At 54.0% G+C, this 26172-nt stretch overlaps 1 protein-coding gene across 4 annotated transcripts in view; it reads right to left on the minus strand.

Annotated features, from left to right (window-relative positions):
* Nucleotides 1-1549: 1549 nt before the first annotated feature.
* Nucleotides 1550-26172, minus strand: part of Snx29 (sorting nexin 29) — a 389328-nt gene continuing 364705 nt past the window's right edge. For all 4 annotated transcript variants that reach the window (XM_058578345.1, XM_046440643.2, XM_046440634.2 and 1 more), the window contains 2 exons: nucleotides 17715-17854; nucleotides 1550-4888 (listed from right to left, as the gene is read on the minus strand). In XM_058578345.1, coding sequence (XP_058434328.1) covers nucleotides 4759-4888; nucleotides 17715-17854 — 270 coding nt within the window. In that variant the 3' untranslated portion in view covers nucleotides 1550-4758. The remainder of the gene's footprint in view (nucleotides 4889-17714; nucleotides 17855-26172) is intronic.

Genomic DNA, 26172 nt, shown 5'->3' on the forward strand with positions numbered 1-26172 from the left:
GCAAGGATGTGGCATGAGGCGTTGAAGTGGGGGCAGCTGCCGTGGGAGCACTGGCCTCAGCTGCTGGGGACAGAGGAGCGAGTGGAAAACCAATTCCAGGAGGGCAGAGTTGCGGGTGAGAGGCCGAGCGGTGGCTGGGGCAGGGTGGGAGGCAGCTGTCCCCACCCTCGGGTTGCAGGCAGACGGCAGGAGGACTGTCTGCCTGTGTCATGGGAGGGACCCCTGCTGATGGCTCTGGGCAGATCCTCCCGGGATGCCCCTCCTCCCTACTCGCCTTGGGGACTGTACCCAACCTAGGGACTTTGGAGGTCACATTCCTGCTGCAGCTTGTGGCTTTCAGGATGAAGGTAGTGTGAAACGGGGAAATGGAGAAAAAGGGGTTGACAGAGGGAGAAAGAAAGGTTGACAGGGAGGGGAGAAAGAAGGGAACTCTGTGCCCAGCAGAGCGCCATACTGGGAAGTGGCTGGGAGCAGAGTCCCTGAGCAGCCGAGGACAGTTTGCTCAATACCAGGCTGGAACTCAAGGATGCGGGAGCCTGGGATCAGCTGGGGTGTGGCCAAGGTGACCCAGGCTGTGCAGGACAGAGCCATCCCTAGGTGTTCATCCACCTGGGACTGGGTGGCTCAGTCAGCACTTGGACACCTCCTCGGCTCAGAGGACAAGCACCCACGGTGCTGGGCAGTGGAAAGTTCTGGAAGTAAGCGGGGAGCTACAGGGCCTGGCAGGGCACTCACACCACCCACCTCTGGACTCCGCCTTTGCCCTCCACCTCCAGTGTTCCTGGGCTCAGGGCTGCCCACAGGGACACCCTAGTGGCCCTGGGTGAGGACCCTCCGTCCCCTCATCCCCTTGGGCAGCTCTTATCTGGAGAGCCTTCCCTGGCTGTGACTGGTACAACTTTGAAGCCCAGGTATTTAGGGAGGGGCACAGGGCGTGGCTTTCTCTTCCTCCTGGTCTCGGGTTAAAGGCCACTTTGCCCAAGAGGACTCCCAGGTCTAGCTCCTTGGCTCTTGGCCACTAGTGGCTAGAGACCAGGGACTCCACCAAGCAGGCTGCAGTGCAGGGGTTGAGGCCTGGTCTGCGAGAGACCTCTGCCCCGCTATTCTTTCTCCAATTGCTGTTAATACCAAAGGATAAACTTGCTGCCATCTGAAACAAAAAAAAAACAAAAAACAGAAAACAAAACAACTCTGTCCCTCTGCCTCACCATGAATGTACGTCTAACACGGGGGGGGGGGTCCCTTTTGGTCTTGATCCCTGCCCTGTGCCCAGTACCTGGTATACAGTAGGTGCCTCGTACTTACGATTGCTCCTGTCCACTCAGATGAGGAGGGTTTTGTTTTCTTGGTGTGGAATTTTGATCCTTCAGCTCCACCCAGTGACATGGTAACTCTGGGATTTTATTCCATTTAATTCAAGCAAAATTGGGATGAGTTGACAGACTCTGGCTGTCACGTGGACTGGTGAGGGAGCTTTCTCAGGATGTTTGTTAGCAGTCCACCTCAACCTTGGTGGCTGATAAAGAGCTGAGACATCAGAGTGAGCATGTGACTTACAAAATGTCGCCGTTTTTATTTTGTCACTGTAAAGAGGTTTAATCAACCAGATTGTAACAAAATTACCACAGCTTATTCCAAAAGAAAATTTTAATACAAGAGATTTTAGAAAATTAAACATTTTTGTTTAAAAATTCTATCGTGTAAACCATAACGTAAGAGGGTAGTTAGGAGCCTGCCCACTGAGGCCCACTCTGTGCCCTGGTCACCTCTGCCCAGGCTCGGGGGCCCAGGGTCTGTGCTCAAGACTCCTCTGTCAGGGCCAGGTGAGGCCCACCCCCCCTGCCCAGGCTGCAGTGGTCACGCCATCCTTTCTAGGTGACTGAGATGATGAAAGGCCAGTTAGTTCCTCTGCCACCCTCGGAATCCCCGCTCTCCAGGCAGAGAACCGGGGATGGCCTGCATGGGTCAGCTAGTGGCTTCCAAGCAGGGTGGGACACGGGCAGTGGAGGGAAGCAGAGCCCTGGGCCTCCAGCGGCTTCTAGTGGGTGTCCCCGTGGCACAGGTTCACCCACTTTGAGAGAATGTGGATTTCTCTCCTAATACAACCTTCAGGTCCAGGGAGGCCTGTTGAACTTGTAATAATTGAGGGACAGAACTTTGAGCCCCCAAAATTGAGACGTGGCTGTCACGAGACACACGGGGGAACCGGAGCCCTTCGAGGACTGGGGCGAGCTGTGGGGTCTGGTCTGCTTGGAGCTAGGAGCCTGAGGGTGCACCTCGTTCCTATGATCCAGTAGCCGAGGCTTTGTTACAGAAACATAATCGAAACTGTTACAGAAACATTAAAATGAACTTTTTGGCACAGAAATGTTAGATAAAATATACAGTGCTACCTTTGTGCAGGATTAGCTGATCGGAATAGCAAATATTTAACATTAGCTTTATGATGTAATGCACAATATTTTGAAAAACGTTCATTACAAAAGACCTTGTTCGTAAGTGGGTGCCAAGGGCCCGGCCTTGTCCAGGGTGAAGTGCTGAGCTGTCGGGACAGTTATTGCCTTTGGGGTTGAGACGCGAGCGTGAGGCTCTCCTGGGACGCCCTCCCAGCCAGGCTGCCTCATGGGGCAGGGATGCCAGTGGCCAGGTCTTTCTCGGGCAGGGTCTGGCCCATCAGTCGCACACCAAGGCCAGAAGGTGCTGCTGGAGCGGGGGGGCGGTGGGGTGTCCAGAGGCTGACAGTGCTGGGGAGGGCGTTTAGGGGGACCCCAGAGAACAGGGCCTGGCCTTCATGGGACAGGTCAGCTGGTGTCTCTAGGCTGCAGACAGGTGGAGCAGGAACATGGCCTGCAATGCTGTGACCCCATCCTCAGAGTGACAAATTGTCCCATGCAGAACTGAGAGAAAGCAAGGGCCCCAGATTCGGGCATCAGGAAACGCAGCCCACAGCTGCTGTGCAGGACCCACCGAGAGGACGGTGGTCATCCTTCCTATGCGTTGTCCGGCTGGCACCAGGTAGGCCTCTGTTATCAACCGGACAGATAGAATGGTGGCAGGTGGGGTGTTGTGCCTTTAAAAAACAGGCGACGAAAGCTCAGAGTTCAGTGGGGGTTACGTGTGCGTTGAACGCCTGTGAGGGGATGACTGCCATTCCAGGGCTTCCAAGATCAGAAGCGGGGGCAGACCGCAAACCATGGGATTCCCGTAGCCTTTGGGCACATCCTCTTACAATTCACGTCATGGAGAGCTGGACCCACTTTCCATGAATAACTAAAGGACAAGCAGACAGTTGACTGTAGCTCTCGGGCGATTTCTTTGAAGTTCATGTGCAGAATGTTGTTGAAGGAGGTTCCTGGTGGGGTGGCTGGGGAGGGCAAGGCCAGTGCACTCCTTGCCTGCTGATCGGGTGTCTGAGGAGGGTCCACCCTATGGAACACAGCAGGACAAAGAGGCCATCTCGGCGTAGACCCCCTGGTCAGGGGAGATGGTGGACAGACAGTCCTGCAGCCAGCCCCTGCCCTCGAGGGCTGTGTGTTCACAGGGGCCAGGGCTGCTCTGCTCAGTGAGGCCGCGTACGCCAGCAATTCTGGCACCTGCAAGCTGACGGCAGGGCCCCACGAAGCCCTCGGCTGCCTCTTGCTCTGCTGGGCATGTTGATGGCTTCCCTGTCCGCACTGGGGACCCTGCCACAGGAGTCTTCTGGGTGATGCTTCCTTAGGAAGTGCTCTGTGCTCACACCGGTGGCTCATTGAGATTTCAGCCAATGAACGGAGAGGGTTCAAGCACAAGCCCACAATGGCCTTGCATGACCCCTCCCTTGCCTGTCATCCATGCAGGCCACGATGGCCCAGTGGGCACGGGGCCACACACTCTAGCCCAGCCCTCGCACAGGCCCTCAGTGCGGAGGTGCCATGATTCTGAGGTGGAGCCACCTGACCCAGGCTGGCAGAGGACCGAGGGGGCTGCTGCGCTGTCATCCTGCTCCCTGTGACAGGAGGGACAAGGGTTCCATTCCCACTGGAAGGGGACAGATGGCGCATCACAAACTGTCTTTGGGGAACAATCATGATCTGTTCAGGTGCCGTTTACAGATGGATCTGGGTCTGATAAACCTGCACTGCTCCCCCAAGCCAGGTCCATGACCTGAGGCCAGCAGTGCCTGGCCAGGCCTGGGTTGGAGGTTCGGAGCCCACACCCAGCCCGACGAGCTGCATCGTGGCCTCAGGGTTCCTAGGTGGTGCTACTTCCTGCAGCCAAGCACCCAAGTTCAATGTCACTGGTGGCTCCATCACAGTCTGTGGGAATGTCTGCCCACAGGAGTGATACCACCGGGGTGTCCAGTGACCACTGATGGAGGGTAACAGAGCTCTGTCTGTCCATAGGGTACAGCCAGGTGGTCAGGTTCAAAAGAGGCCAATTCCCGCGTGGGAAAGAGGCTCGGGTGGTTTCTGAGGGGACTGCCTGTGGAGCCTGGGCACTGTGCATTCTACCTGGGGACCCCCAGCCCGAGCAAGGAATAGGTGGCTTTGCTGCCCTTGGCAAGCAGTGGCCAGTCTGTCCAACGAGGAACCGCCGCACTCTCAGGACAGGGGCCTGGCAGCTCTGAGACTGACCAGTTTAATCAGGGTGGCATGTGGCCGGCAGGAAAGGTGTGCTCTCTGGGTTGACCAGGTAGACGTGGTCATCACTCCAAAGTGTCAGGCCAGCTGCCATGGCCAAGTCAGGGACAGAGTGGCTGGGATCTGGATTCTGCTGAGGTCAGAGGTCACCGCTCTGGGGCTCCACGTTGCGCATCTCCCTGGGATGACCACGGGACAGCTTGGGGAAGCGGGAAGCCGCTTTGGGCCGGCTGTTCTTGTTCAGGGGCTCTCCGGGAGGGGTGATGTCACTGTAAGACAGGAGGAGAATCGGATGGTTAGGGGCTCACAGGCATGGGGGGACAGCCACTACTCAGCTGAGTGGGGAAATGGGACGCTGAGTGCTATGACACTGAGGATCCACCCAAGCCAGCTGTGTGTCTGAGCAGGCTCATGAGGCCACATTCTGGACCCCATTTTAGGGTCATGAAGTAATGCAACCACCTTGATCTCCCAGCAAGGGCACGTTTCACAGCCAAAGAGGAGAAACTTCTCTGGAAAACATGTATTTAAGGTCGTAAAAAATACGTAGCAAGAGACAGGACCCACAGGAGGGGACACTGATGTCACCAAACGCCTACCCAAAAGGATGGCCTGCAGACAGGAACCTGCCGCCTTTGCAACCCCAAGGGTAGTTACGACTCGGCACTGGAAGAACGTGCTAACGCACAGTCTGGTGGGTGTGGCGCCAGCAGCTCCTGCTGAGTCCAGCTGCAGGATTGTCATTCTCTTTGCCATCAGGGCTCTTTAGTTTTGTGAGAAAGGGAGACACTTGGGGGGGGAGACGGGGCTGGTCAGGGGTGACCTCTCCCACGAGCTGACATCTGAGCTAGGGTGTGAACTCGAGATGAGGGTGGACTTAGCCACAAGGTCTTCTGGTGGAGCGAGAGGGTCTGCAAGGTGCGGGGGGTCCCGGCAGCAGAGCTGTGGTGTACATGTGACCTAAAGACGGTATCAGAGGAAATTCGTTGAACAGTGGACAGAGTGAAGATGGAGACGGGGTCTGGGAATCACTGATGTGTTCTAATCTCTGCTCCAGTGGGTGGCACTGGACTCGGTGATGCCCAGAGTGGCTTCAAGGTCACGTTGACTGTGGCTCTGAAACCCCAACAGGCCCATCCCCTGTTCCTTACCTTGAATCCACAACCCCAGCCCAGCCTCCTGCGCTGCCCTCCAGGTCCGCTACAGTGCCACTGGCTCCTGGGAGTGCCCAGCGCCCCGAGCGCCAGGCCTGTCTGACTCAGGCCGCCTCCTGTGTGGTCCCTCAGCAGCCCAGAGCTGATCCTCAGGAGAGCTCTGGCCGTGTTTGTAACCCAAACCTTTACAACACGAGCCTCCTGTGGACTGGTGCTGTCTGAGTTTCCACAGGGTCCTGCACCCTCAAGATCAGATCCCAACAGTCCCCTTTCAATACGGCTGGCGATTCTGAGTGTCCTCCACAGGTTTCCTCCCAGAAAGTGGGACGCCTTCTACTTGAAGGGTCTGCTCATCACAGACACAGCTCCCGCTCCCTCTCACAGGGGAGATATGGCAGGAGACCTCCCCGCCCCCTCCTTATCTCGGCTCTTCAGCTGCTCTGCACTTTTTGAAACAGACCTCTTCATTATTTTCAGGAATAGGTAGCTCAGAAAGTGGTGCAAAGTCGAAAAGTGAGTCCGCCCCACCCTGTCCTCCAGGCAGCCAGAACTATCATCTGAAAAAAAATTTCAAAGAATCTTTCTAGAGCTATCTACTGCGCCCAGGAGCGTACATGATAGAGTGGATGGATAGGATACTTACTGATTGATTGTCCTTTCTAAAGACAGGGGAGTATTCGCTGCTGCGACTTCTCCCTCCTGTGACGCAAGCATGGAGAGCTGTCACTTCAGAGATCGGCCGTGTCATTCTGGTGCCAGGGTTGGCAAACTTTAAAGGGCCAGAGGTAAGTGTTGTAGGCTTGGGGACCACCTGGTCTCTGTTGGAGCACTGTGTGTGAGCGGGAGTGGCTGTAGCCCAGGAGCGGGTGGAAGGCAGGACTTGGCCAGCTATCTAACCCCTGGGCATTAATCACAGCTGTATGACCACACGGTACCAAGGAGGCGAGGCCGCACCCTGCTCCTCACCCCCAGGTCAGGCTAAATGCTGGACAGACCTTGCTTGGCGACTCCTTCAGCCCAAGCAGCATCCGGAACACTAGCACGCCAGGCGCTAGATCCACCTTAAGTGGGTTCTCTAGAGCTGGGTGCAGCCCTCAGGGTGGTGCAAGGGAGGCATCGGGCTGGGCGTCCCAGGCGAGGCCCTGTCTCCACCCCTCACCACCATGCTGACTTGAGTAAGCGGCAGACCTCCACCTCTGAGCTCTTCCCTCTGCTGTATGCCCAAGACCTGCCCAGCTGACCTCGCAGCTGCAGGCCCAGTCCCTGCCCACCACCCCTCTCTTGCCCCACTCTTTTCCTGGTCCCCTTCACAGTTGCCAACCCAACCTGTGCCTGGGGTAGAGTTGGGATCGCCTAGTTTTCTGCCACCCTGGAGCCAGGCCCTGCCTGTCGAGTGCTATGTAGTCTCCCCAAGCCCCTGGCACAGCAGGTGCTGCAGGACCCACACCCAGGGCCCAGGAAGACGGGTCCAGGCTCTGCTGGAGCCCCTCTGACTATCTCAGGTTTCTGCCGAGTTGGGACTAGAGGATGTGCCTGGTGTAGCTTGGAGAGGGGATACTGGATGGTGAGTGTGTGAGGCTTAAGGGAGGGCTACCAACGGTGCCACATAGAGGGCCTCATGGCACCAATTCTAGAAGAAATGCAAACTATAGTGGACTGTCCTCTGAGATGGTGGCCTTAGAAAGTGTGGGACCACCACTGAGGACTGGATGGCAGCAGGCAGGGGAGCTGGCAGGATCGGGTTTCCCGTGCCGCTGGGTACAAGTCACCCGGAGCCTTCAACCCCAGTTGGAGGTCACGGGTCCAAAACAGGCCTCACAGTGCTAAAATCAGGGTGACAGAGGGTATGCAGGGCCCAGATGCAACCAGAAGGCACAGGTGTCCTGGGCAGCCTCCTCCCTGTGTGGCAGGGTGAGGTCTAGGCCTGGTGCCATGCATGCCCACCCTGCGGCCACCCCTTTGTGGGGGAGCATTTAACCCTCCTGGTCACCTGCTGGGATTGAAAGATAGGCCAAGAGGCCGAGTGTGGGGGGACCTGGCCCAACCCTTCAGTGTCCCACCTGTGACCTGTTGAGGGCGCCTCCTCACAGGATTGGGCCTCTGGAGCCACAAGTTACTGCTTAATTACTTACTGGATGTGGGTTGAAGAGTGAGCCCCTCCCCCCACACTGCCATGTCAGGGGTCTAAGGCACCAGGCTGTGGCTTCTCTCTTCCTGCCACGATTGCCTGTTGTAAATTGTAAAGATGCCAATTGTAAAGATCCCTTTTCTTAGGGGGCAGGAGAGAGTGCTGCTGTCTGGTCACATCGCACCTTGGCCACTCACCGTCTGTAGGCTAGCAGGGCAGGATGTTCCTTTCTCTCCTTCCCAAGAACATGTGACTGGAGGTGCGACACCTAGTCCAGACGCAGTGAGCACGCATCCCTGGTAAACGTCTGTCGTGTTATCAGCTGGACCCTGCGCTCCCTGGCGACATCTGTAGCTCCCCTTACACCCAGAGGACAGCGGGAGAACTCTGACTTCTCTGGGCCTCCAGTTACTCTCGAGTTACTGGGACTGGCTATCACACCTCTGGTTCCTTGTTGCCCAAACTGAGTAACGGTGACCACCCTCTAAAAACTTGTGAGGAACTGAGCTGGAGTACGTACAGCATCTAGCCGGGTATGGGCGCAGCACCTGCAGTGAGGCCCGGGCCCTGGGGGGCCTTCCCAGGTCATCCGTCTCGGGGACTCTCTGCCCCACTCAGGGCCATGGAGTGGTGCTGCAGCAGCAAGGCCACACTCTAGCCACCTGCCCCCTGGCTCCTGAAATGCCACACCAACAGCCCTGAGACTGAAGGTGGGGAAGGGCCTCCATGGTCACTCCCAGGGTCAGACGGGGGCCTTTCTCACCACCAATGGCATTTCCCAAGAATTACTGATCAGCTTCATCTCAGCCCAACCTGTTCAACTGGCACAGCCCTGAAAACATGCTGATGTCACCTGGGGGCCCGGCCCAGTTGAAGCCTTGGAGGACACAGGCTTGGCCCCAAGATCCATGCTTGAACTTGGTAGCACCTCCCGTTGCTGCCTCAAGGAACCTGTCACTCAGCTAGGAGGTGCCCATACTTCTGCTCTCCCAAGAAAGATGCCTTATTTCCTCTCATTCACTGCAACTCCCACACCTGCTCAGGTGACAGTGCTGCCCCCACCTTGGAGGTAAGGGAGGTGAGGGGGATACAGTTATCATAGGCATCTGGCTACTTGGTGGAAAGTCCAGTATCTTCCCTCCTGCCTGGGCTCAGCCAGGCCTGTCCTGATGTCAGCCTGCTTTTGAGAGTGCGGATGGCGAGGCCCCGGCAGGTTGTGCTCTCTACAGCTGTGCCTTTGATACCTTAATGGCTCAAAAGGCACCATGTGGCCCCAGGAGAGACTATCAGGGGGAGACCTGATGGTGTTTACAGGGCGAGGGGGCGTTCTCAAAGCTGCCTTGCTAGGGTGGCCCTGGCCTGGAGCTTTGCACTCTTGGGCTATCTGTCCCCAACCCTCTGTGCACCAGCCACCCCCTCATGGATTCCAGCATGGCGGGACAGCATCCCCCAAAGCCCCACCACTGGTGAGGATGTGACTGGTCCCAAGCCTGCAGTGCAGCTTTCCCCAGTCCTCACTGGCCCCTGGCCAAGGTGCAGAAAGTGTTCGAGGCTGGAAAGGCCTGGACCTCATGTTGTTGCCTGCAGCACCTTCGCCTGTGGCTTCTGGGGCCCCGTTTGTGCACCGTCTTCTGCCAGCTCCTCCTGTGCTCAGTCCTAGATCCCTCACCAGGCCTGTGGCATGACAGGGCCCCTGTTCATGGGCCCAGCCTGCACCTCTGTGCCAAACTCCAGGCTCCAAGGCCACTCGATGGCTCTGGGGGACTGACGGGCATCTCTCAGTGCAGCGCCTCAAGGCCACCTCTCACACCCGCCCCTGCAGTAAACAGCAGCTCTGTTCCTCATGCCAACACTGGGAACATGTCCCAGACTCCTCACATCCCCACTGAGCAGATCTTGTTGGGCCTGCCTTCAGAGTGCAGCAGGTCACGGCCCAGCCCTCCCAGCCTGGCCAAACACCATCCTGTGACTGTTTCTTTCTCCTCCTCTGGGGCTGGCAGGGTGCCCCCTTGACCACAGATTGCATAGGACGTGAGTGTACTCGCCAGCCTGGCTTCTGTTGTCTCAGGCAGGCTGGGCACTGTTGGGGCCTTGGCATTGGTGCGCCTCTGCGTGCCCCAGTCTCCCGGGGTCTTCTCCAGCCCCCACTTTTTCTCCACAGCAATCGCCACCTGACACCCAGGTCCTCCTGGCCATTTCCTGCTCTTGAACTCGCAGTGTTTGAGATGGGGTGACACCCACAGCAGATGCCTTCCTGGTAAGCACCACGGGGAGGCAGTGGGCTTCAGGCTGCCTCCCTGCTCATTCCCAGAGAACCAAACGGGCATGGTCTTAGCTTTTAGTGTTTAGACTGATTTTCATGTATTTTTGAAAGCTAATCCTAATCGCTTATATGTAAAAACTTCCTTTGGTAAATGTACTTGCATGAAGGTAGTTACTTAAATGTCTCTAATTTTATCATGTTTTGTTAATTTTCCAGTCAAAACAATAGTTTTTAATCACAGTGGTTCTAGACGTATCAGGAAACACACTTCTCCCTAGTAATTGTTTATAATTATCGATCCATCAACCCAGAACTCCCCCCATTATCCTTCCTGGGTTGAACAATCCCCCTCTGGTGTCCTGTTTCAGGTTAGCTGTATCCAGCTGGGTTATCTCTGCCATTTTGCAAAAATGGACAGGTCACCCTGCCCTCTGCACCTCAGCCACAGACTGAGGACTCGAACCCAGAAGTGCCCCACACTTTGTGCACTGAGGTTGGTGGGGTCGTGGCATCAGGCTCTTTATACTCACTCCGCCCTGTGGTGCCAGAGTAACAAAACACCAAAGTGTCAGGGCCCTCGGACTACCCAAGACTGAGTTCAAGGACAGAGCAGAAGTTGCAGTGACATAGGAAGGGGCCACGTGTGGGCAGCTGCTAGAAGCTGGAGAAGGCTCCAGAAGGAACTAGCCCCGCCTCAGCCACTAAACTTGACACAATGACAATAGAGAATTAGACAGAAAAAACCATCAGAAGAGCCGTGGTCCCAAGAAGTGGGACAGACCCCCAGTGCTCCTCTTCCTCCCTGTCCTCTCTCCACTGGCCCCACATGGGCTCATTTGTGGGAAGTATGTGAACCTTGACCCTAAGCTAAAGTTAACTCAAGTGAGGCACAGAGCTGGGTGTAAAGTTAAAATATTCAGGAGAAAATCTGTGCCCTGGTTTAGGCAGTTTTTTTAGACATGACATCCAAAGCAAAATCCAGGCTGAAAGACCGTACCTGACAAAGGACTTGAACTTCCCAAACTTAACTGTGTGAAATGGGCAGAAGACATGGACAGAAAACCCGAGGGGCAGGCCCACGAGGTGCTGCCCGAGGAGACTAGTGCCGCCTCCTGCATGACTACAAAGAAACACCGAGGATGCAGAGCAACAGTGTCACACTGCTCGGGGGGCACAACGTCACTGTCACTCTGGCCCACAGAGCTTGCCAGTCGCCGTTTACCCAGTGACCCAACACCCCACTCTCTAGGAAAATGAAAAATCTAGCAACCTCTACTAGCAACATCACGTCTTGTGAATGGAAAAGCTGCGCTGACTCCATGCCTGACCCGCCCTGCAGCCTGGGGAACTCCCAAAGGAACCATGCCGAGGGCAGGAGGCCATATACTATCCGTGGATGCACCATTCTTGGAAAGACAGAGCCCAAGGATGCAAGAGGGCGAGGATGGGGCTGGAGAGGTCCAGCAGAGGCAGCTGCCCACACCTCTGCATGGGCACTGAGAAGAGCTGGACAGGCAACTGAAGGTGGATTCCTGCAAGTCAGCCTGAGTGTTTAGAGTAGAGGCGAGCAGCCCTCTGACCAGCCCTGTTCCGGAGGCTGGGCCCCTGGGCTCTGCTCATGGCTCTTCCCTCCACAGGCCATGTCACATGCCCATAGGCACCCTCCTGCAGCTGCCTAGGACAAGCCACTGGTCCGTGGTGACCCCATCACTCCCTCACCCACCTGTCATTTGTTGCCATGTGACTCTGAGGTGCCCTCCCCAGTTTGAGTGGGCTGCCCCTGATTTCTGCTCTACGTGCCCAGGGCAGAGGCAACTGGGAGTCGGTAGCCAGGATGAAGGCCCGCTGGCTGTCCACTCTGCCCAGTCGAGGCTGGCCAGGAGCAGCATGGGCAACATGCTACTGTCACATAGCGTCAACATGCCAGTAGCTGACTGATCACCCAAGAAGGCAAGTGCTCTGTTATTGCCCTAGATGTCACTTATCGAGTGTGAAATGGCGTTACCCATGGAGAAGAAAGCCATTGTAATTTGCTGGGACAAGAAGTCAGTCTGCGGAGGGCAGCCAGCCTGCTGTGCGGGTGGCCACGCCTCTAACTTGCTTCCCTTTCTTCAGACGACTTTCAGCTGTTCTCGTGTAAGACACGGGGCAGGGTGGGCCGTGGGACCATCTCCCTGCAACTCGGCCTTTAGGGGTAAAGTGACTGCAGTGAACACTGCTTCCCCTTGGAAGACACCTGCTAGGTGACACTTTTCAGGATTCTCTCCACAAAACTGTAAGGTCTTTGCCACAAGCTCCCTTTTATAGATGGGATACTGTGGCAGGGGGCCAGGTCTTCAGGCTGATGGGTAACAGGATTGGCATTTGAACCCAGAGCCTGACTCAATCTTGCCTTTTGTGTCACGTGGCTGTTTGAATGCTACCAAAAATTAAGCCTGGGTTGTCATTATCTGTTATGATCAAATCGGACCATCTGCACCCTGATCAGTTACTGAGGAGAAAAAAGGGCCTCTGTGAGGGAGGCAGGGAGACTTGGCAGCCTGGTCGCTGGGAGTGAGGGCTTGGCAGAGGGATGCCATTGTCCAGACCTCTGAGCCTCTGCCTCCCTAATCAGCTTGCTGCTCCCTGGGGACACACGGAGAGATACTTGGTCTCTTTATGTCTCCAGGAGCGTGCCTGCCAACACCTCAGAATGAGCACCTCTGACCTGTCTCTAAGGAACCCAGAAGACAGAGCTGTGCCACTCCTGCAAATGACAAAAGGAATCGTCCTTACTGCTGCCAGAGCTGACCTATCCAGAGCTCGCCACGGGCCTGTGGTTTAGTGCTCCAACCTTCTGCCAGGGCCTGTCTCCAGGCACGTTTTACAGATGAGGAAACCGAGGCCCAGCTGCTGGGAAGAATCTGAGATCAGCACATGGCAGGTCTGAGTCAAGCCCCGTCTACAGCCCTCCCCTCGTCACTCATGCCAAACGCCCACTGTCCCCAGTCATGACAGCAACTTCTCAACCCATTCCAGATGAGCTGGTGGGGAACACACACCACCACTGCAGGCCCACAGTGAACAAAGCAGCGCACACGGGACCCCTGCTCCCTCCCAGCAGCTGCTCCCACAGATGGCTAGCAGGGCAGAGTCCTGAGGCCAAACTGCCTTCTTTCTGGACCAGGTAGATGGATAAAGGAGGGGCTGCTGGTCACCTGGGTCCCCATCCCCCCAGGCCATAGCCTCTGGAGTCCCTTAACTGGCCCCAGTCCCACCTTCCAGCAGTCTTACTCTAGAAGTTGACCCCAAAGGGGGGGGTGGTGGTGGTGAACAGGACCATGGACAACACCAACCAGCAGCCACAACAGGGGGCTTTAGAGCTGATGGTGGCAGGCCACCCCAGAGTGCCTCCCCAGGAGAGGCAGCAGGTCAGGTGAGTGACAGTGCAGAGGACCACACTTGAGCTTCTAAACTTGGAGACTGCCACTGTTAACATGGTTCAGAGCACTCTGTTGCATGATGACGAGGCCTTGGCCCCACATCAACCCCACTGACCCTCCCCTCTGTACCCTATCCCCATGTGACACCATGGCTCGGCCACTTCACTTTTCGAGGCTCATTTTTCACAGCTGAGAAAAGAAAAGCACTGTGGAGTCAGGAGGACTGCAGAAGAAGGCTCCTGACCTCACTCCTCTGGAACTGGGCAGGGCCAGTGACCTCTTCTCCCATCTCTTGCCTGATGGCAGAGGCCCAGGGGACACAGCTGCTTTTTACCAGATCCAAAGAGTCAGCTTCTGTGGCTAGAGCAGCCCTGGTCCATGGTTCCAAAAGCTGCCCAGAATAAGCTGCCCACAGATTAAACTGCCCCTGTGCAAAGCCAGGGCCAGCAGCCCTGCAGCCTCAGCCAGCAAGCTCTGGCACGGGCCTAGTGGGGGGAAGCCTTGTCCGTCCCCACCTGGGCCTTCCCCAAGGCAGCCAGGCCTCAGCTTTGCTGTCCTGGATGCCTTGCTCTCTGCTGGGATTTCCCCCTCCTCCTAGGGATTCCTTCTGAATGACAGCAGCCCCTGAGCTGGGCACTCTCAAGACCCCGGCCATCTACCCCTGTGCGCACAGACTCAGGCTGTGTTCTTGCCCAAGGTCACTCTCCTCCTCTTTGACAGAGCTGGGAACTATGATCGACTCCAAACCTCTGTACTTTCCAGCTCTGCCTTTGGGGCCACAGAGTTGGCATGAATCGGTGAGGTGGCCAAAGGAAGGGACCAGCTGGAGCAGAGGCCAAACCAGGGCACGCTCGTCCCACTGAAAGTCATTCACACTTATTTCCCAACCGTCCACACGAGATGGTCTGCTCGTGTCAGCCATCTTAAACAGCACCTGCACTCCCTCCCCACACTGGGCTATGCTGAGTACCCCCGAGGCGCTCCACAGTCCACAGAAGCAATGGGAGCCAGTTCCTGAACAATGTCATTGCTGTTAGCAGAGATTTGCAAGGCCAAAGGTCTCAGCTTGGACAAACCCTGGATGAGCACAGGTTGGGCATTCCATCCCCGAGCTGAACTTCACCTGTTCACTGCGAGAACACAGCAGTTCACATTTTTGGGAAAAAAAAAAAATACAACAAATTCAAGTGCGGTGGCAGTGCAGCTGTGGAAGTCGGACCGCATTTCCTGCTGAAATCCCACTGGAACTTTGCCTCCCACCCCAACTTCCTCTCCCCCTTCAAGGAGCAGGGTGACTTCCCAAGGAAGAATGACTCTGCAGAAACTCAACACTAAATGACAGCTCCTCAAATCATGGATGCCATCGCCCATTTGCAGTCCAGTCCTGAAGGACGACTCGCTGGAGGACAGGACCCCTGCACACACAGTACCTGACCTTCCCCTTGGGATGTGCTTACAGATGCACGTTTGCAGGCTCTGCCTTTTCCCCAAGCACAGGCCAACACGATCAAAGTGGGCGTCTCAACAGAAGAGGGTGCTGGGGGTCGCCACTCATCTCCATTTTGGGAAGTAGACTCTGGTACGCTCCTGAGTCACACCGATACAGTCCCCAGTAGAAATGAAGTGGCCCACTTCCCACCATCCTACCTCCCAATTCAGCTGCTGGCATGGACAAGGCAGGCAACGGGAGACCCAGAGGTTGGGGGTGGGTAGAATTCAACCTGCTGCTTCCACTCTGGTTTGTGCGGATGGCAGATTGTTTAAAAGTCACAGTGCCCCTTGCAGAACACAGTGGAACACACAGAAAATGGAAAACCATGTGCAAAAGCAGATCCTGCCTGAAAGTTCTAGGGAGTGTCTTCATGAGGATAAACGAAAGCAGGTCCTACCCACCAGCTTTGGTGTCCCCGAGGACCTTGTACCCTGCCGTTGAACGTTGGGCTGGCTCCCAGGACTGACAACACATGGGCATATGGCAAAGGTACCATGGGAGGCTCAATGCTCAGTGGGCACAGGTCCCCACTGACTGCAGCTAGGAGCTGTGGCGCTGAGGGACAGAGCTTCATGAGAAGCTTGACATCCGGTTTTTTTTCCCCCCAAATCTGATGTCTTCTAAGGTTTTGATGTGGGCAACTACTTCAACTAAGAAAATCCCACTGCCCCTAAAAACAAGTGTGAGGGCCAGGCTCAAGGCACACCTCCCACCTGGATGCCTAGTGAGGGTGACAGGTGACTGGCCAGGGGATCACTTGCTCGTCAGTACTGGGGAAGACGACACTCGGCAGTTTCACAAGATTTCATAATATAACTACTATCTTAATGGCAAATCTGGAAGCTCTCTTCCTAAGAGGTTCTCAGGAAGATTAGAGGAAATAAGGCAGTTGACAGATTAGGCGACATCTTAGGCAACAAGCCCACCCTCTTGGATCCTGAATTGGTATGTGAGAAAAATCTGTCAATTTGGAAGAATACTTATGCTTTGAGAGGTTTAGTTCCCTAGCCAAGAGATTTTTTTTTTTCTTAAGGGCAAGGAATCTGGACCTCCTCTCCTTGCTAGGCTTCAGTGAGATGCTACTCTTGCTGTTTGGGCCAGCATGGCTGTGCGCACCTCCCCTTGCCCCAAGAGGAGACAACTTGAAGGCTGAGCTCTGCCTGGAGCTGTCAGGAAAGCCCGAGGAGTGGAGATGCTCCATTTCAAGTGGGGTTTGGACCAGTGTTCAGTCCGAGGTCCAGTGTCAACATTATGTCATTTGTGTTGTTTTTTACAGCTCATGAAATTGAACCTTGTGTCCTCCATGCTGATTAGACACCCAAGGTTTCTTGCTCAGCACTGCTGGGTCCAACCCATGCCCAAGCACCTGTGAACAGGCAGTTTTTCCAACTCTGAGGTGCTGTTGGGTAGCCCTGGACTGCTGAGCTAGGTGGGGGACACTGCCGTCCTGCAGGGCCTCTGCTAAGACTCATCTTGGAGCCATCCCGCCTTCAGGGAGGTGAGCCAAACGTTCACGACTCAGCAAGAGGTCAGCTACCCACATACCAGGGCTCCCATGGGAGGTAGACGAGAACTTCTCATGAACCAGTGTGGCCCAAGACCAAGGCATCACAAACAAACGCCATGCTCCAAAGAGGTCCCTCTGCCCAGGCGCAGTGCCTTTTATCACAGCAGCACAACACAACGGTCTCCTTCCAAAAGCCCTGAAGTAGACCCAAACTGCCATCTTGGCTGCAGTGAGAGCAGGGCAGCCCCGCCAGCAGCTGCTGCAAGTTCAACCTGCAAGTCCCGGGCACATCCCCCAGGAAGCAGCCCGCGTCTGAGGTACAGCCGCGTCTGAGGTACAGCATCGCTGCTGAACGAAACAGCCCCACACCCTCCACATGCCATCGAAGGAACTGGGGAAGAGGAACCTGTTTGCAGCCCAGCAAGTCACAGTCCAGTCCCACCCGTGGACACCCCCAGGTCTTTTCTATGGTTCCCACAATGACAACATCTTAGACATAACTTCACTGCTTCTATAGCATCTCGGTTTTTACAAAACAAAGATGGTGTCATTTGGTTCTCCCAAGTCCAAGGATGTAAATGTCTCAGGCTAGGAGGAGACTGAGAACAGGGGACTGCTCAGGGGCAAGGTGGTGACCAAAGTGGCCACCAGCTGCCACAGGAAAGTGGGCAGAGGAGAGGTGCCGGCAGCTGCAATGAGGAGACCCAGTTCAGAGCAGCACCTGCCCTGTTAACAGGCCACTGTGGACTGATCGTCTGAGGGTGGGGCATGCAGACCCCTCTGAGGGAAGGGCAGGAGTCTGGCCCTCGTCGCAAGCTTGTTCATATTGGAGTGTTACTGGGGTAACGCGCCAGCGGGAGCTCGAGTTTGCTCAAGCTGCTCTAGATTTGTAACATCTGGAAGCTGAACAGAACACGAATCTTTACTGTGATGGAGTTATTTAAAAAACAACCCCAGAGCCTGAATTTACTTGAGGACTTCACATAACCCTCCCTTCAGGGTCTCAGAAGCACCGAGGCCACACCTCTGTTTCAGCACCAAGGACAGCTGGGCCACCAGAGCCAGACAGACCCCTTATTCCCCAACTCGCCAAAGGACAAAGCAGCAGTGCCCAGTCCCAGGTACTCACACAAAGAAGGGCATCAGCTGGGTGAGGGTTTCCTTCTTGGGGCTGGCAGCAAACTCGGGCACCATCTGAATGACTTTGTTCATGACGCTGCGCAGGTAACTCTGGAGCTGCTTTCTCCGTTCCTCTACGAACTTGGCGTCCTGAGAACAGACAGAAGGTGTGCTGGGTGGGCTCCCCTCGCTGTCCAGGAGGGACCCCGTGGAGCCCGCCGCATCAGTTCACCCAGCCGGCTCCAGGGCGTCTCACGCCACCGCTTTAGGACCAGGAAGTGCGACTGTTCACAGGTGGGGGACAGCTGGTCAGAACCTCTGGCAGTGTGCCCAGATGATGCCCAGCCAGCAGGGGTGGCTGCTCCCTCCTGGGCACAGCAATGTGCCAAGCTTGGTCTCAGGACAGAACCAAAAACATGACTTGGTTATCGTGTGCCGAGGCGTTCACACCCCCTGATGAAGACAAACCGAGGACCACATAGGTAAACACGTGATTACTAATCACCGCTCAGTGCTACGGAGAGGTGATTAATTCTGCTTTCAGTTTTTAAAAATATTGTCACTAAAAATCTTCATTTTTAATGACAATAAAAAAATCCTCCCGAAGCAACGATATCAACAATTTCCACCTTCTCTTGAAAAACCGGACCTCTGGTGGTACCCTGCTGGTGTTGTGCACATGTGCCCTGTCCCCTACAGGGCTCAGCCTAACGGGTGGCACTGAATAGCCCCTGAATATGGGGGTAGGAGCACTCAGAGGCTTGAGCTCCACACCCATCGCTCGGCCCCCTCTCCCCAGCACCGCCTGGCCTCCTTAGACACGTGCCCCGAGCCAGCAGAGGGCGGTGCTTGGAGCCGTGTGATACCATGCCATCCCCGCTTGAAGTCCTCCACAGTTTGGAGTGTGGGGCCTACAGATTCTCTAGCCAGCCCCACCACGCCCCACTGCACTGGTGGGCCCTGGCTCAACAAAGACACCCTGGGCTGTATGGGCGCCAGCCAAGGCTTCCTCTGAAGAAGCTCCTTCTGGGCTAAAGACCAAATGGGGTGTGTCAGCGACGAGCAGGGAGAGGGCAGTGGCACGGTTGTTTCAACCTCACAGCAACATGATGAGTGTAGTCTGATGAAGGACAGGGGAGGACAGGCAGCCTAGAGCAGATGGCACCTCACCCCCGGCCCTGTGGATTGCGGGGGCACCCCCTTCTGCTCCCCGTGCTGACGCAAAGCTGGCCTGCGGCAGGGGCTCAGTAGAACCTGTCTAACGAGGCCATGTGCTGAGACGGCACCTAGAAAACCTGCCCGGCACCCAGTCTCCGCCAGAGCATTCCTACGAAGCCCTGCCAAGGACCTGGACCTGGCATCTCTAATCCACGGTCAGCAGGTACCCAATGAAGACACAGGATGCCCAGTGCCATGTGAACTTCAGACAAACAACAAATGGAGTTCCAGCCGAAGTACTCCCCCAGAGAAAACCTGCCATGCCGCAGGGGACACCACACTGAGAAACTGTTGGTTGTTCATCTGAAATTCAAACCTCCCCAGGCACCCCCATCTCTGAGCACCAGGAAACTGTGCTGCCAGCAGGAGCCCCTTGGGGCCACCCAAAGTCACCCCTTGATGAGTGCATCTTTGAAGACCTTCCTCAGAGGATGGCAGCACTTGAATGGCCATGGGTCACTGTAGCATCACTGCCAGCAGGGTCCCTGGCCAGTGGCTGGAATCCCACATAACCTGGAGAGGCAACTGTATGTGGATGAGGAAGACACCTGGCCCAGAAAGACGAGGGCCTTCCCAAGCCAAAGCCACTGGGGCTCTGCATGCCAGGTTGTGTTCTCTGGTGTCTGTCACGGTTTGGATGGGAGGTGTCCCCCAAAAGCTCCTGTGAGACAGTGCAAGAGCGTCGCGTCATCATGAAGTAACGAGGTGTGTCCTAATCAGAGACCACAGGGGACAGGGTATGGCTAGAGGAAGTATGTCACTGGGAGTGTGCCTTTGGGGTTTATGTTTTGTCACTGGTGAGCAGAGCTCTGCTTCCTGCTTGCCATGGGCTGAGCCGCTTTCCTCTGCCATGATGTTCCTCCTCATCTCGGACTTAGAGCTGAGTCGGCCGACAATGAACTGAACCACTGAAACCAGGAGCCAGAACACACTTTTCCTCCTCTGTTGTCCTCGTCAGGTCTTTTGGTCACAGCGTGAGGAAGCTGACTGAACAGTCCTCGAGCTCCCACCCGTCATTAAGCAATTAGACACCCTTCCTCGGGAAGGTGGTTACTGCACCAGGTCAGAGCTGAACGGGGCTCAGAAGTCTCATTTTTAATCTGCACAAGAAACCCTCGAAGACAGCTTGAGAGGCTGCTGCAGGAAGACGAGAAAGAGCTAATCAGCCCTGGAGGAGCCTGGGAAGATTCCTTTTTTGGAAGGGGATGCTCAAAACACTCTAAGTAACAAGAAGATATCACAGATGGTCTCTCAGGCTTCCTGTGGGGCTAACTGAGCCACGGAGTCCTGGGAAAGAGACCACGGAGGCCTCCACCCTAGAGTCTAACGTGCCCTCAGCACTTGTCTAAAACCTCCTCTTGCCCTTCCCCCAGCCAACAGCGACTTGACCGAGATGGGGGTCATCCCCTGGAGGAACCCCAAATGCCCAGGCCTCACAGTGCCAGGTCCTGCTGTGAGCACAGCCACCGTGGCAGCCGTCTCCACTTGAAAACCAAGCGCCGTTTACCTGAGCTGTTCAAAGGGAAGCAACAGGATCTTGAAGTCTTCATCTGGGCCCTCTGTGCTGGACTGACCCAGGCTGACACCCGAGGCTCATGAGGGGGAGGGTCTTGCCCAGGAGCTCAAAGTGATAGCCTCCCTTAACCTGCACAACAAAGATCTGCAGCTTCCTCTACACCAGGCTTCCCCAGCCAGGATTTTGTTCAGATTCCACTTCCAGGTTGGCTTTAACAGAAGCCACCTACCACCTCTGTGCCAAGGCAGCAGGGCTGCATAACCTCCAGCCTCTGTCCTGGATGCTGTTTCCCTGTGGTCTCCACCTGAATCTCTGCGCATAACTGGGTAGAAGGTGACCTAAGGGTCATGGAAGACCTCAAAATGAGTCATAGAAGCCTATGGTTTCCTGTGGCTATGATTTTTTTTTAAATGAAAATCTTTAAAGACATCAAGAAGGAAGGGAGGGAGATGGGAATAGGAAAGACAGTAGGACGAATCAGACATAACTCTCCTCTGTTCATATAACAAGAGTTGTATCCTAACCAGTAGATTGACCCACTTACATGGATTAACTGGGTGGTAACTATAGAGGGTAGGGCATGGCTAGAGGAAGTGTGTCACTGGGAGTGTGCAAGGATGTATAACTCCACATCATGTACTAGAATGGGACCCTAACGAGAGTAAGTCATACTCCGCATGTTTAATATGCCAAAATACACTCTTCCATCATGTATAGCTAAAAAGAACAAATTTTAAAAAATACACATGGGATAGAATTAAAAAAAATTAAAGATGTCAAAACAGCAAATTCTAACGAAACCCTGTAGCGCTTCGTCTAATGTCTCAGCCCTTCTCCCCATCTGCTTCATCCTCTTTGCTAGAGTGTTTTAAAGTAGATCGCAGCCATCATGAGTGTGTATTTCTAAACACTTAAGAACATTTTCCTATTTAACCACAACACCATTATCACCTCTAATAAAATCACTGCTAATTGGTTGATGCCATCTAATAGCTAGTTGTATTTAGGAGCATTTGGTTTTCCAGAGCTGCAGAGCCTCCTGCCTTTCTGCTTGGAATCGATTCCCTCTTGGGGATGATGGAGTTCTGGCCTGGCAAGGACAGTCCCGCCATTTTCTCCACAGGCACTAAAGGGGGTTCACAGTGTGGCCCCCATCTATGTTTTGTATAAACTGAGCAATGTTTAAAAACAATAAACAGGAGACTTCTGTACAAAATCCAGATTCTTAGCTTCCCTATAAAAAGGATCAGTCCTGCTGGTAGGCAAGAGCTGACCAGCAAGGACACTCAGGAGCTGGAAGCACAGTGCCACCATCCTGCCCAGCTACTCCCATGGGTCCCACCCCTGGGTGGCCTCCACGAGCCTGTGAGTTTGCAACCCCTAATTTACCCCACATGACTGGCTGCGGCCTGGCAAAGCTGCTGCAGGGGCCATGATGTGTAGGATCCACATGACTGGGTCACATTCCCTGAGGCCGCGCGGTGCCTCCTACTGGCTCTGTGGGCCCTGGTGTGTGAAATGGGAAGAAGGGAGTGCCCTTCACAGGTGAGTGCCTGGGGGCCAGCATGGCCTGCTGGGCTCCTGTCCCTCAAGGCATAGGATGTGGAGGGGGGGGCTGGGGGACCAGGACCCACAGGTGCTGGGGAGGCTCTCCGGGAGGACTGCCCACATTGGCAGGCGGGATGGAGAGGGGTTTCACTCAGAAGATGCTGCTGCCCCAGCTTCCTGGAGGAGCAGCAGCCAGGTCCATCAGGTGGTCCACAAGGGCACCCTGGGGAGGGGCAGGCACGCCCAGAATGGGAAATGCAGAACAGAGGCCTTCGAGGAAACACTAGTCAAAGGACAAGTAGATGTGGGGGATGGAGAGGCAAGGCAGGCCGCCTGCTGCCGAGGTCCGGAGGAGTGGGACGGAGAAGGAAGGTGGCTTCTGTAGCCATCTGGGCAGGGAGGCAGAGGACCATGTCACAAGTAAACCCATCCTGCAGAGACCTGTCTGTCACATGGAGCACACAAGAGATCATTGTACTCACAGGGGCTTGGGGTCATCTGAGTTTTTTGGTTGTGCTCCTGGGGCAGCAGCCACAACACAGATTGGAAGGGATGGACGGATGCCAGCCAGGTCCCGCTGGGCCGTCTAATGAGTTCTTGCTGCCTGTGACCCCACTGCCATGGTGTGTGGTGGCCTGATAGCAGTAGGATTGTCAGTCCCCACTTTTTAAAAAAAGCATTCTAGACTATTTTAATGGGAACTTTTTCTCTCCAGAAAAGGTATTTTAAGCCTCAAGAAAATAAAGACACCATCAAATTAAGAATAACTGTTCTAATGAAATTCATCTGGAAAAATGAGACCCAGAATAGCTAAAGCAATCCTTAGCAGGATGAGTGAGGCAGGTGGCATCTCTATATCAGACCTTAAACTATACTACAGAGCAATAGTAACAAAACAGCATGGTACTGGCACCAAAACAGACTGGTAGACCAATGGTACAGAATAGAGGACACAGAGACTAACCCACAAAATTACAATTATCATATATTTCACAAAGGTGCCAAAAACATGAACCAGAGAAAAGATAGCATCTTCAACAAATGGTGCTGGGGAAACTGGAAATCCATATGCAACAAAACGAAATTAAACCCCTCTCACCATACACAAAACTTAACTCAAAATGGATCAAGGACCCAGGAATTAAACCAGAGACTCTGCGTCTAATAGAAGAAAAAGTAGATCCTAATCTTCATGTGGGATTAGGCCCCAACTTCCTTAATAAGACTCCTATAATGCAAGAATTAAAACCAAGAATCAATAAATGGGATGGAATCAAACTAAAGTTTCTTCTCAGCAAAAGAAACAATCTGTGAGGTGAACAGAGAGCCTACATCCTTGGAGCAAATTGTTACCCCTCACACAGAGCACTAATCTCTAGGGTATAGAAAGAACTCAAAAAGCTAAGCACTGAAAAAAAACAACCCAATCAACAATGGGCAAAGGACCTAAACAGACACTTCTCAGAAGAGGATATATAATCAATCAATATATGAACAAATGCTCATCATCTCTACAGAGAAATGCAAATCAAAACTACTTTAAGATATCATTTCACTCCAGTCAGAATGACAGCTATTATGAAGACAAATAACAATAAATGTTGGCGAGGATGTGGGGGAAAAGGCACACTCATGCATTTCTGGTGGGACTGCAAATTGATGCAGCCAATCTGGAAAGCAGTATGGAGATTCCTTGGAAATCTGGGAATGGAACCACCATTTGTCCCAGCTATCCCTCTCCTCAGACTATATCCAAAGGACTTAAACACAGCACCCTAGAGGGACACAGCCACATCAATGTTTATAGCAGCACAATTCACAATAGCTAAACTGTGGAACCAACCTAGATGCCCTTCAGTGTATGAATGGATAAAAAAATGTGGCATATGCACACAATGGAATATTACTCAGCATTAAAAGAGAATAAAATCATGGCATGTGCAGGTAAATGGATAACGTTGGAGAAGATAATGCTACATGAAGTTAGCCAATCCCAAAAAAACAAATGCTGAATGTTTTTCTCTGATATGAGGAGACTGACTCAGTGGGGTAGGGAGAGGGAGCATGGGAGGATTAGATGAATTCCAGATAGGGCAGAAGGATGGGAGGGAAAGGAAGGGTACAGGGGATTAGCAAGGATGGTAGAATGTGATGGACATCATTATCCAAAGTACATGTATGAAGACTTGAATTGGGTGTCAACATACTTTATATGCAAACAGATATGAAAAATTGTGGTATATTGTGTAATAAGAATTGTAATACAAAAAAACACACAAGTACATGTATAAAGACATGAATTGGTGTGAACATACTTTATACAAAGATGAAAAATTGTACTCTATATGTGTAATAAGAATTGTAATGCATTCCGCTGTTGTGTATTTAAAAAAATAAAATCAATAAAACTAAAAAAAAAAATAACTGTTCTAAACATGATGTAATGTTGTGAACAGGTAACAAGCAGGGCCCTACACTTTGCCCACATTGTCCTTGGGCTCTTCCTGACAGAGGGCTGTGCACGCCCCCCACCAGGGCAGGGCCCCCCGGTTACCCCTAGGACCACCATGACATAAGATAAACAGAAGGTCCAGTCCATCAGGAGTGTCTCTTGAGACACAACCATGTCAGAGCCAGCTGATATGACAATGTTGCTGGCTAGAAAATTCCAGAACTTTGAAAGAGACTCAGAGACCCCAGCATTGAGGTCTTCTGGCCCCGAGATAGCATCCCGTGCCCACTATGACGAGACTGGCCCGCCAACCCCGTTTCTGTTTCCAGAGCACAAAGGCAGGCCAGGTTCCTCACATGCCTTGCAATTAGACAGGAGCCCAGGCCAGGTTCTGGCCAATGTAAGGTGACAGGAGTGAGGCAAGCAGAGTTCAGGCCTAGCAGCAAAAAGGAAAATCTCCTGCAAGTCTCCCTCTTCTCCCTGCCCCCTTCTGGGAGAACGGAGGCCCCATGTGAATATGGCTGAGCCATGCGAAGAAAGGCGAGCTCCCAGAGTCCCCAGCTCTGAGTTGGACCTGGGACAAGAATAGGAAACTAGCTCGTGTTTCATAGGAATAATATAGGAGTAATAATAGGAAATAATAATAATAATAGGAAACAAGCCATCAAGTGAGATCTATGCCGCGTGCTGGTCAGAGGCACCCGTGTCACATATGCTGGCTCACTCAAGGACTGCTGCTCACCTACCACACCTGGGGCACTGGGCATCCAAGGAACATGCCCTGGTAAACAGAGGTGTCCCATCCTCACGGAGCTTAGGTCCAGGAGACAGTAAGCAGGACATGAGTGCGTAAGGATGACCGCTGGGGCAGAGACAGCTTCAGCCGAAGAGGAGGAAAGGATGCGCCTGGGAGGAGGCCTGAAGAATGAGAGGAAGGAATCCCGGGAGCAGAGGCCAGCAAGGAGCCTGCTCGGCTCCTCCAGGGAGGGGATGCTGGTGGCAGGGCCCAGGCTGGAGGCCAGGGAGCTGAAGAGGGTGGAGGAATTTGAGTTGTAATTCAGACCTAACCCAGGAGGGACTTGCAGAAGGGTTCAATCATTCATCTGATTATTCAACTGTCTGGTGACGTGTCGGCTCACTCATTCATCCATCAGACATTCCTTAAAGGCCTACTGTGATCCAAGCTCTGAGAATAGAAAGATAAATAAGCCTGGATCCTGCCTTTAAGGAGCTTACAGTTACTTGGGATCGTTACAAAACAGTGTGACAGAACCACACTACACACTTGATAAAGGTCTGCTGGGGGCACATGGGGACCATGACAGGGTCGTAGTAAGTACTAGGAGGAGAAACATCAGGGATGGTGGCAGGAGGAGTGGTCGCTATCATGAACGTTCAGCAAGCTTCTCCTCTGCCAGGCCCTGTGTCACTGTACTCTGTACTCAGCATCCCACCAGGTCAGGGCTTCTTAGCATTCCCATCTCAGAGGGAGGAAGCTGGACTCAGGAGTCAGGCACCAAGGACTCAGACACAACCACACAGGGACAGGGGTGGAGACAGGAGTGGTCCAGGCCTTACTGCTCACTCTGCTCTAAGACAGGGAGGGCAGGGTGTTCCAGGCAGAGAAGAGCCTGAGATGCAAGACAGTGTTGGCCAGGAGGGACAGGGACCACAGGACTCAAGAGCGGGGGCAGTGAACCTGGGAGCCGGAGGGGAAATGCTGGGGGGACCCTG

This window comes from Marmota monax, unplaced genomic scaffold (assembly GCF_021218885.2).
Source record: "Marmota monax isolate L192 unplaced genomic scaffold, Marmota_monax_Labrador192_F-V1.1 WCK01_AAM20220418_F8-fsc00035, whole genome shotgun sequence".
Classification (NCBI taxonomy): domain Eukaryota; kingdom Metazoa; phylum Chordata; class Mammalia; order Rodentia; family Sciuridae; genus Marmota; species Marmota monax.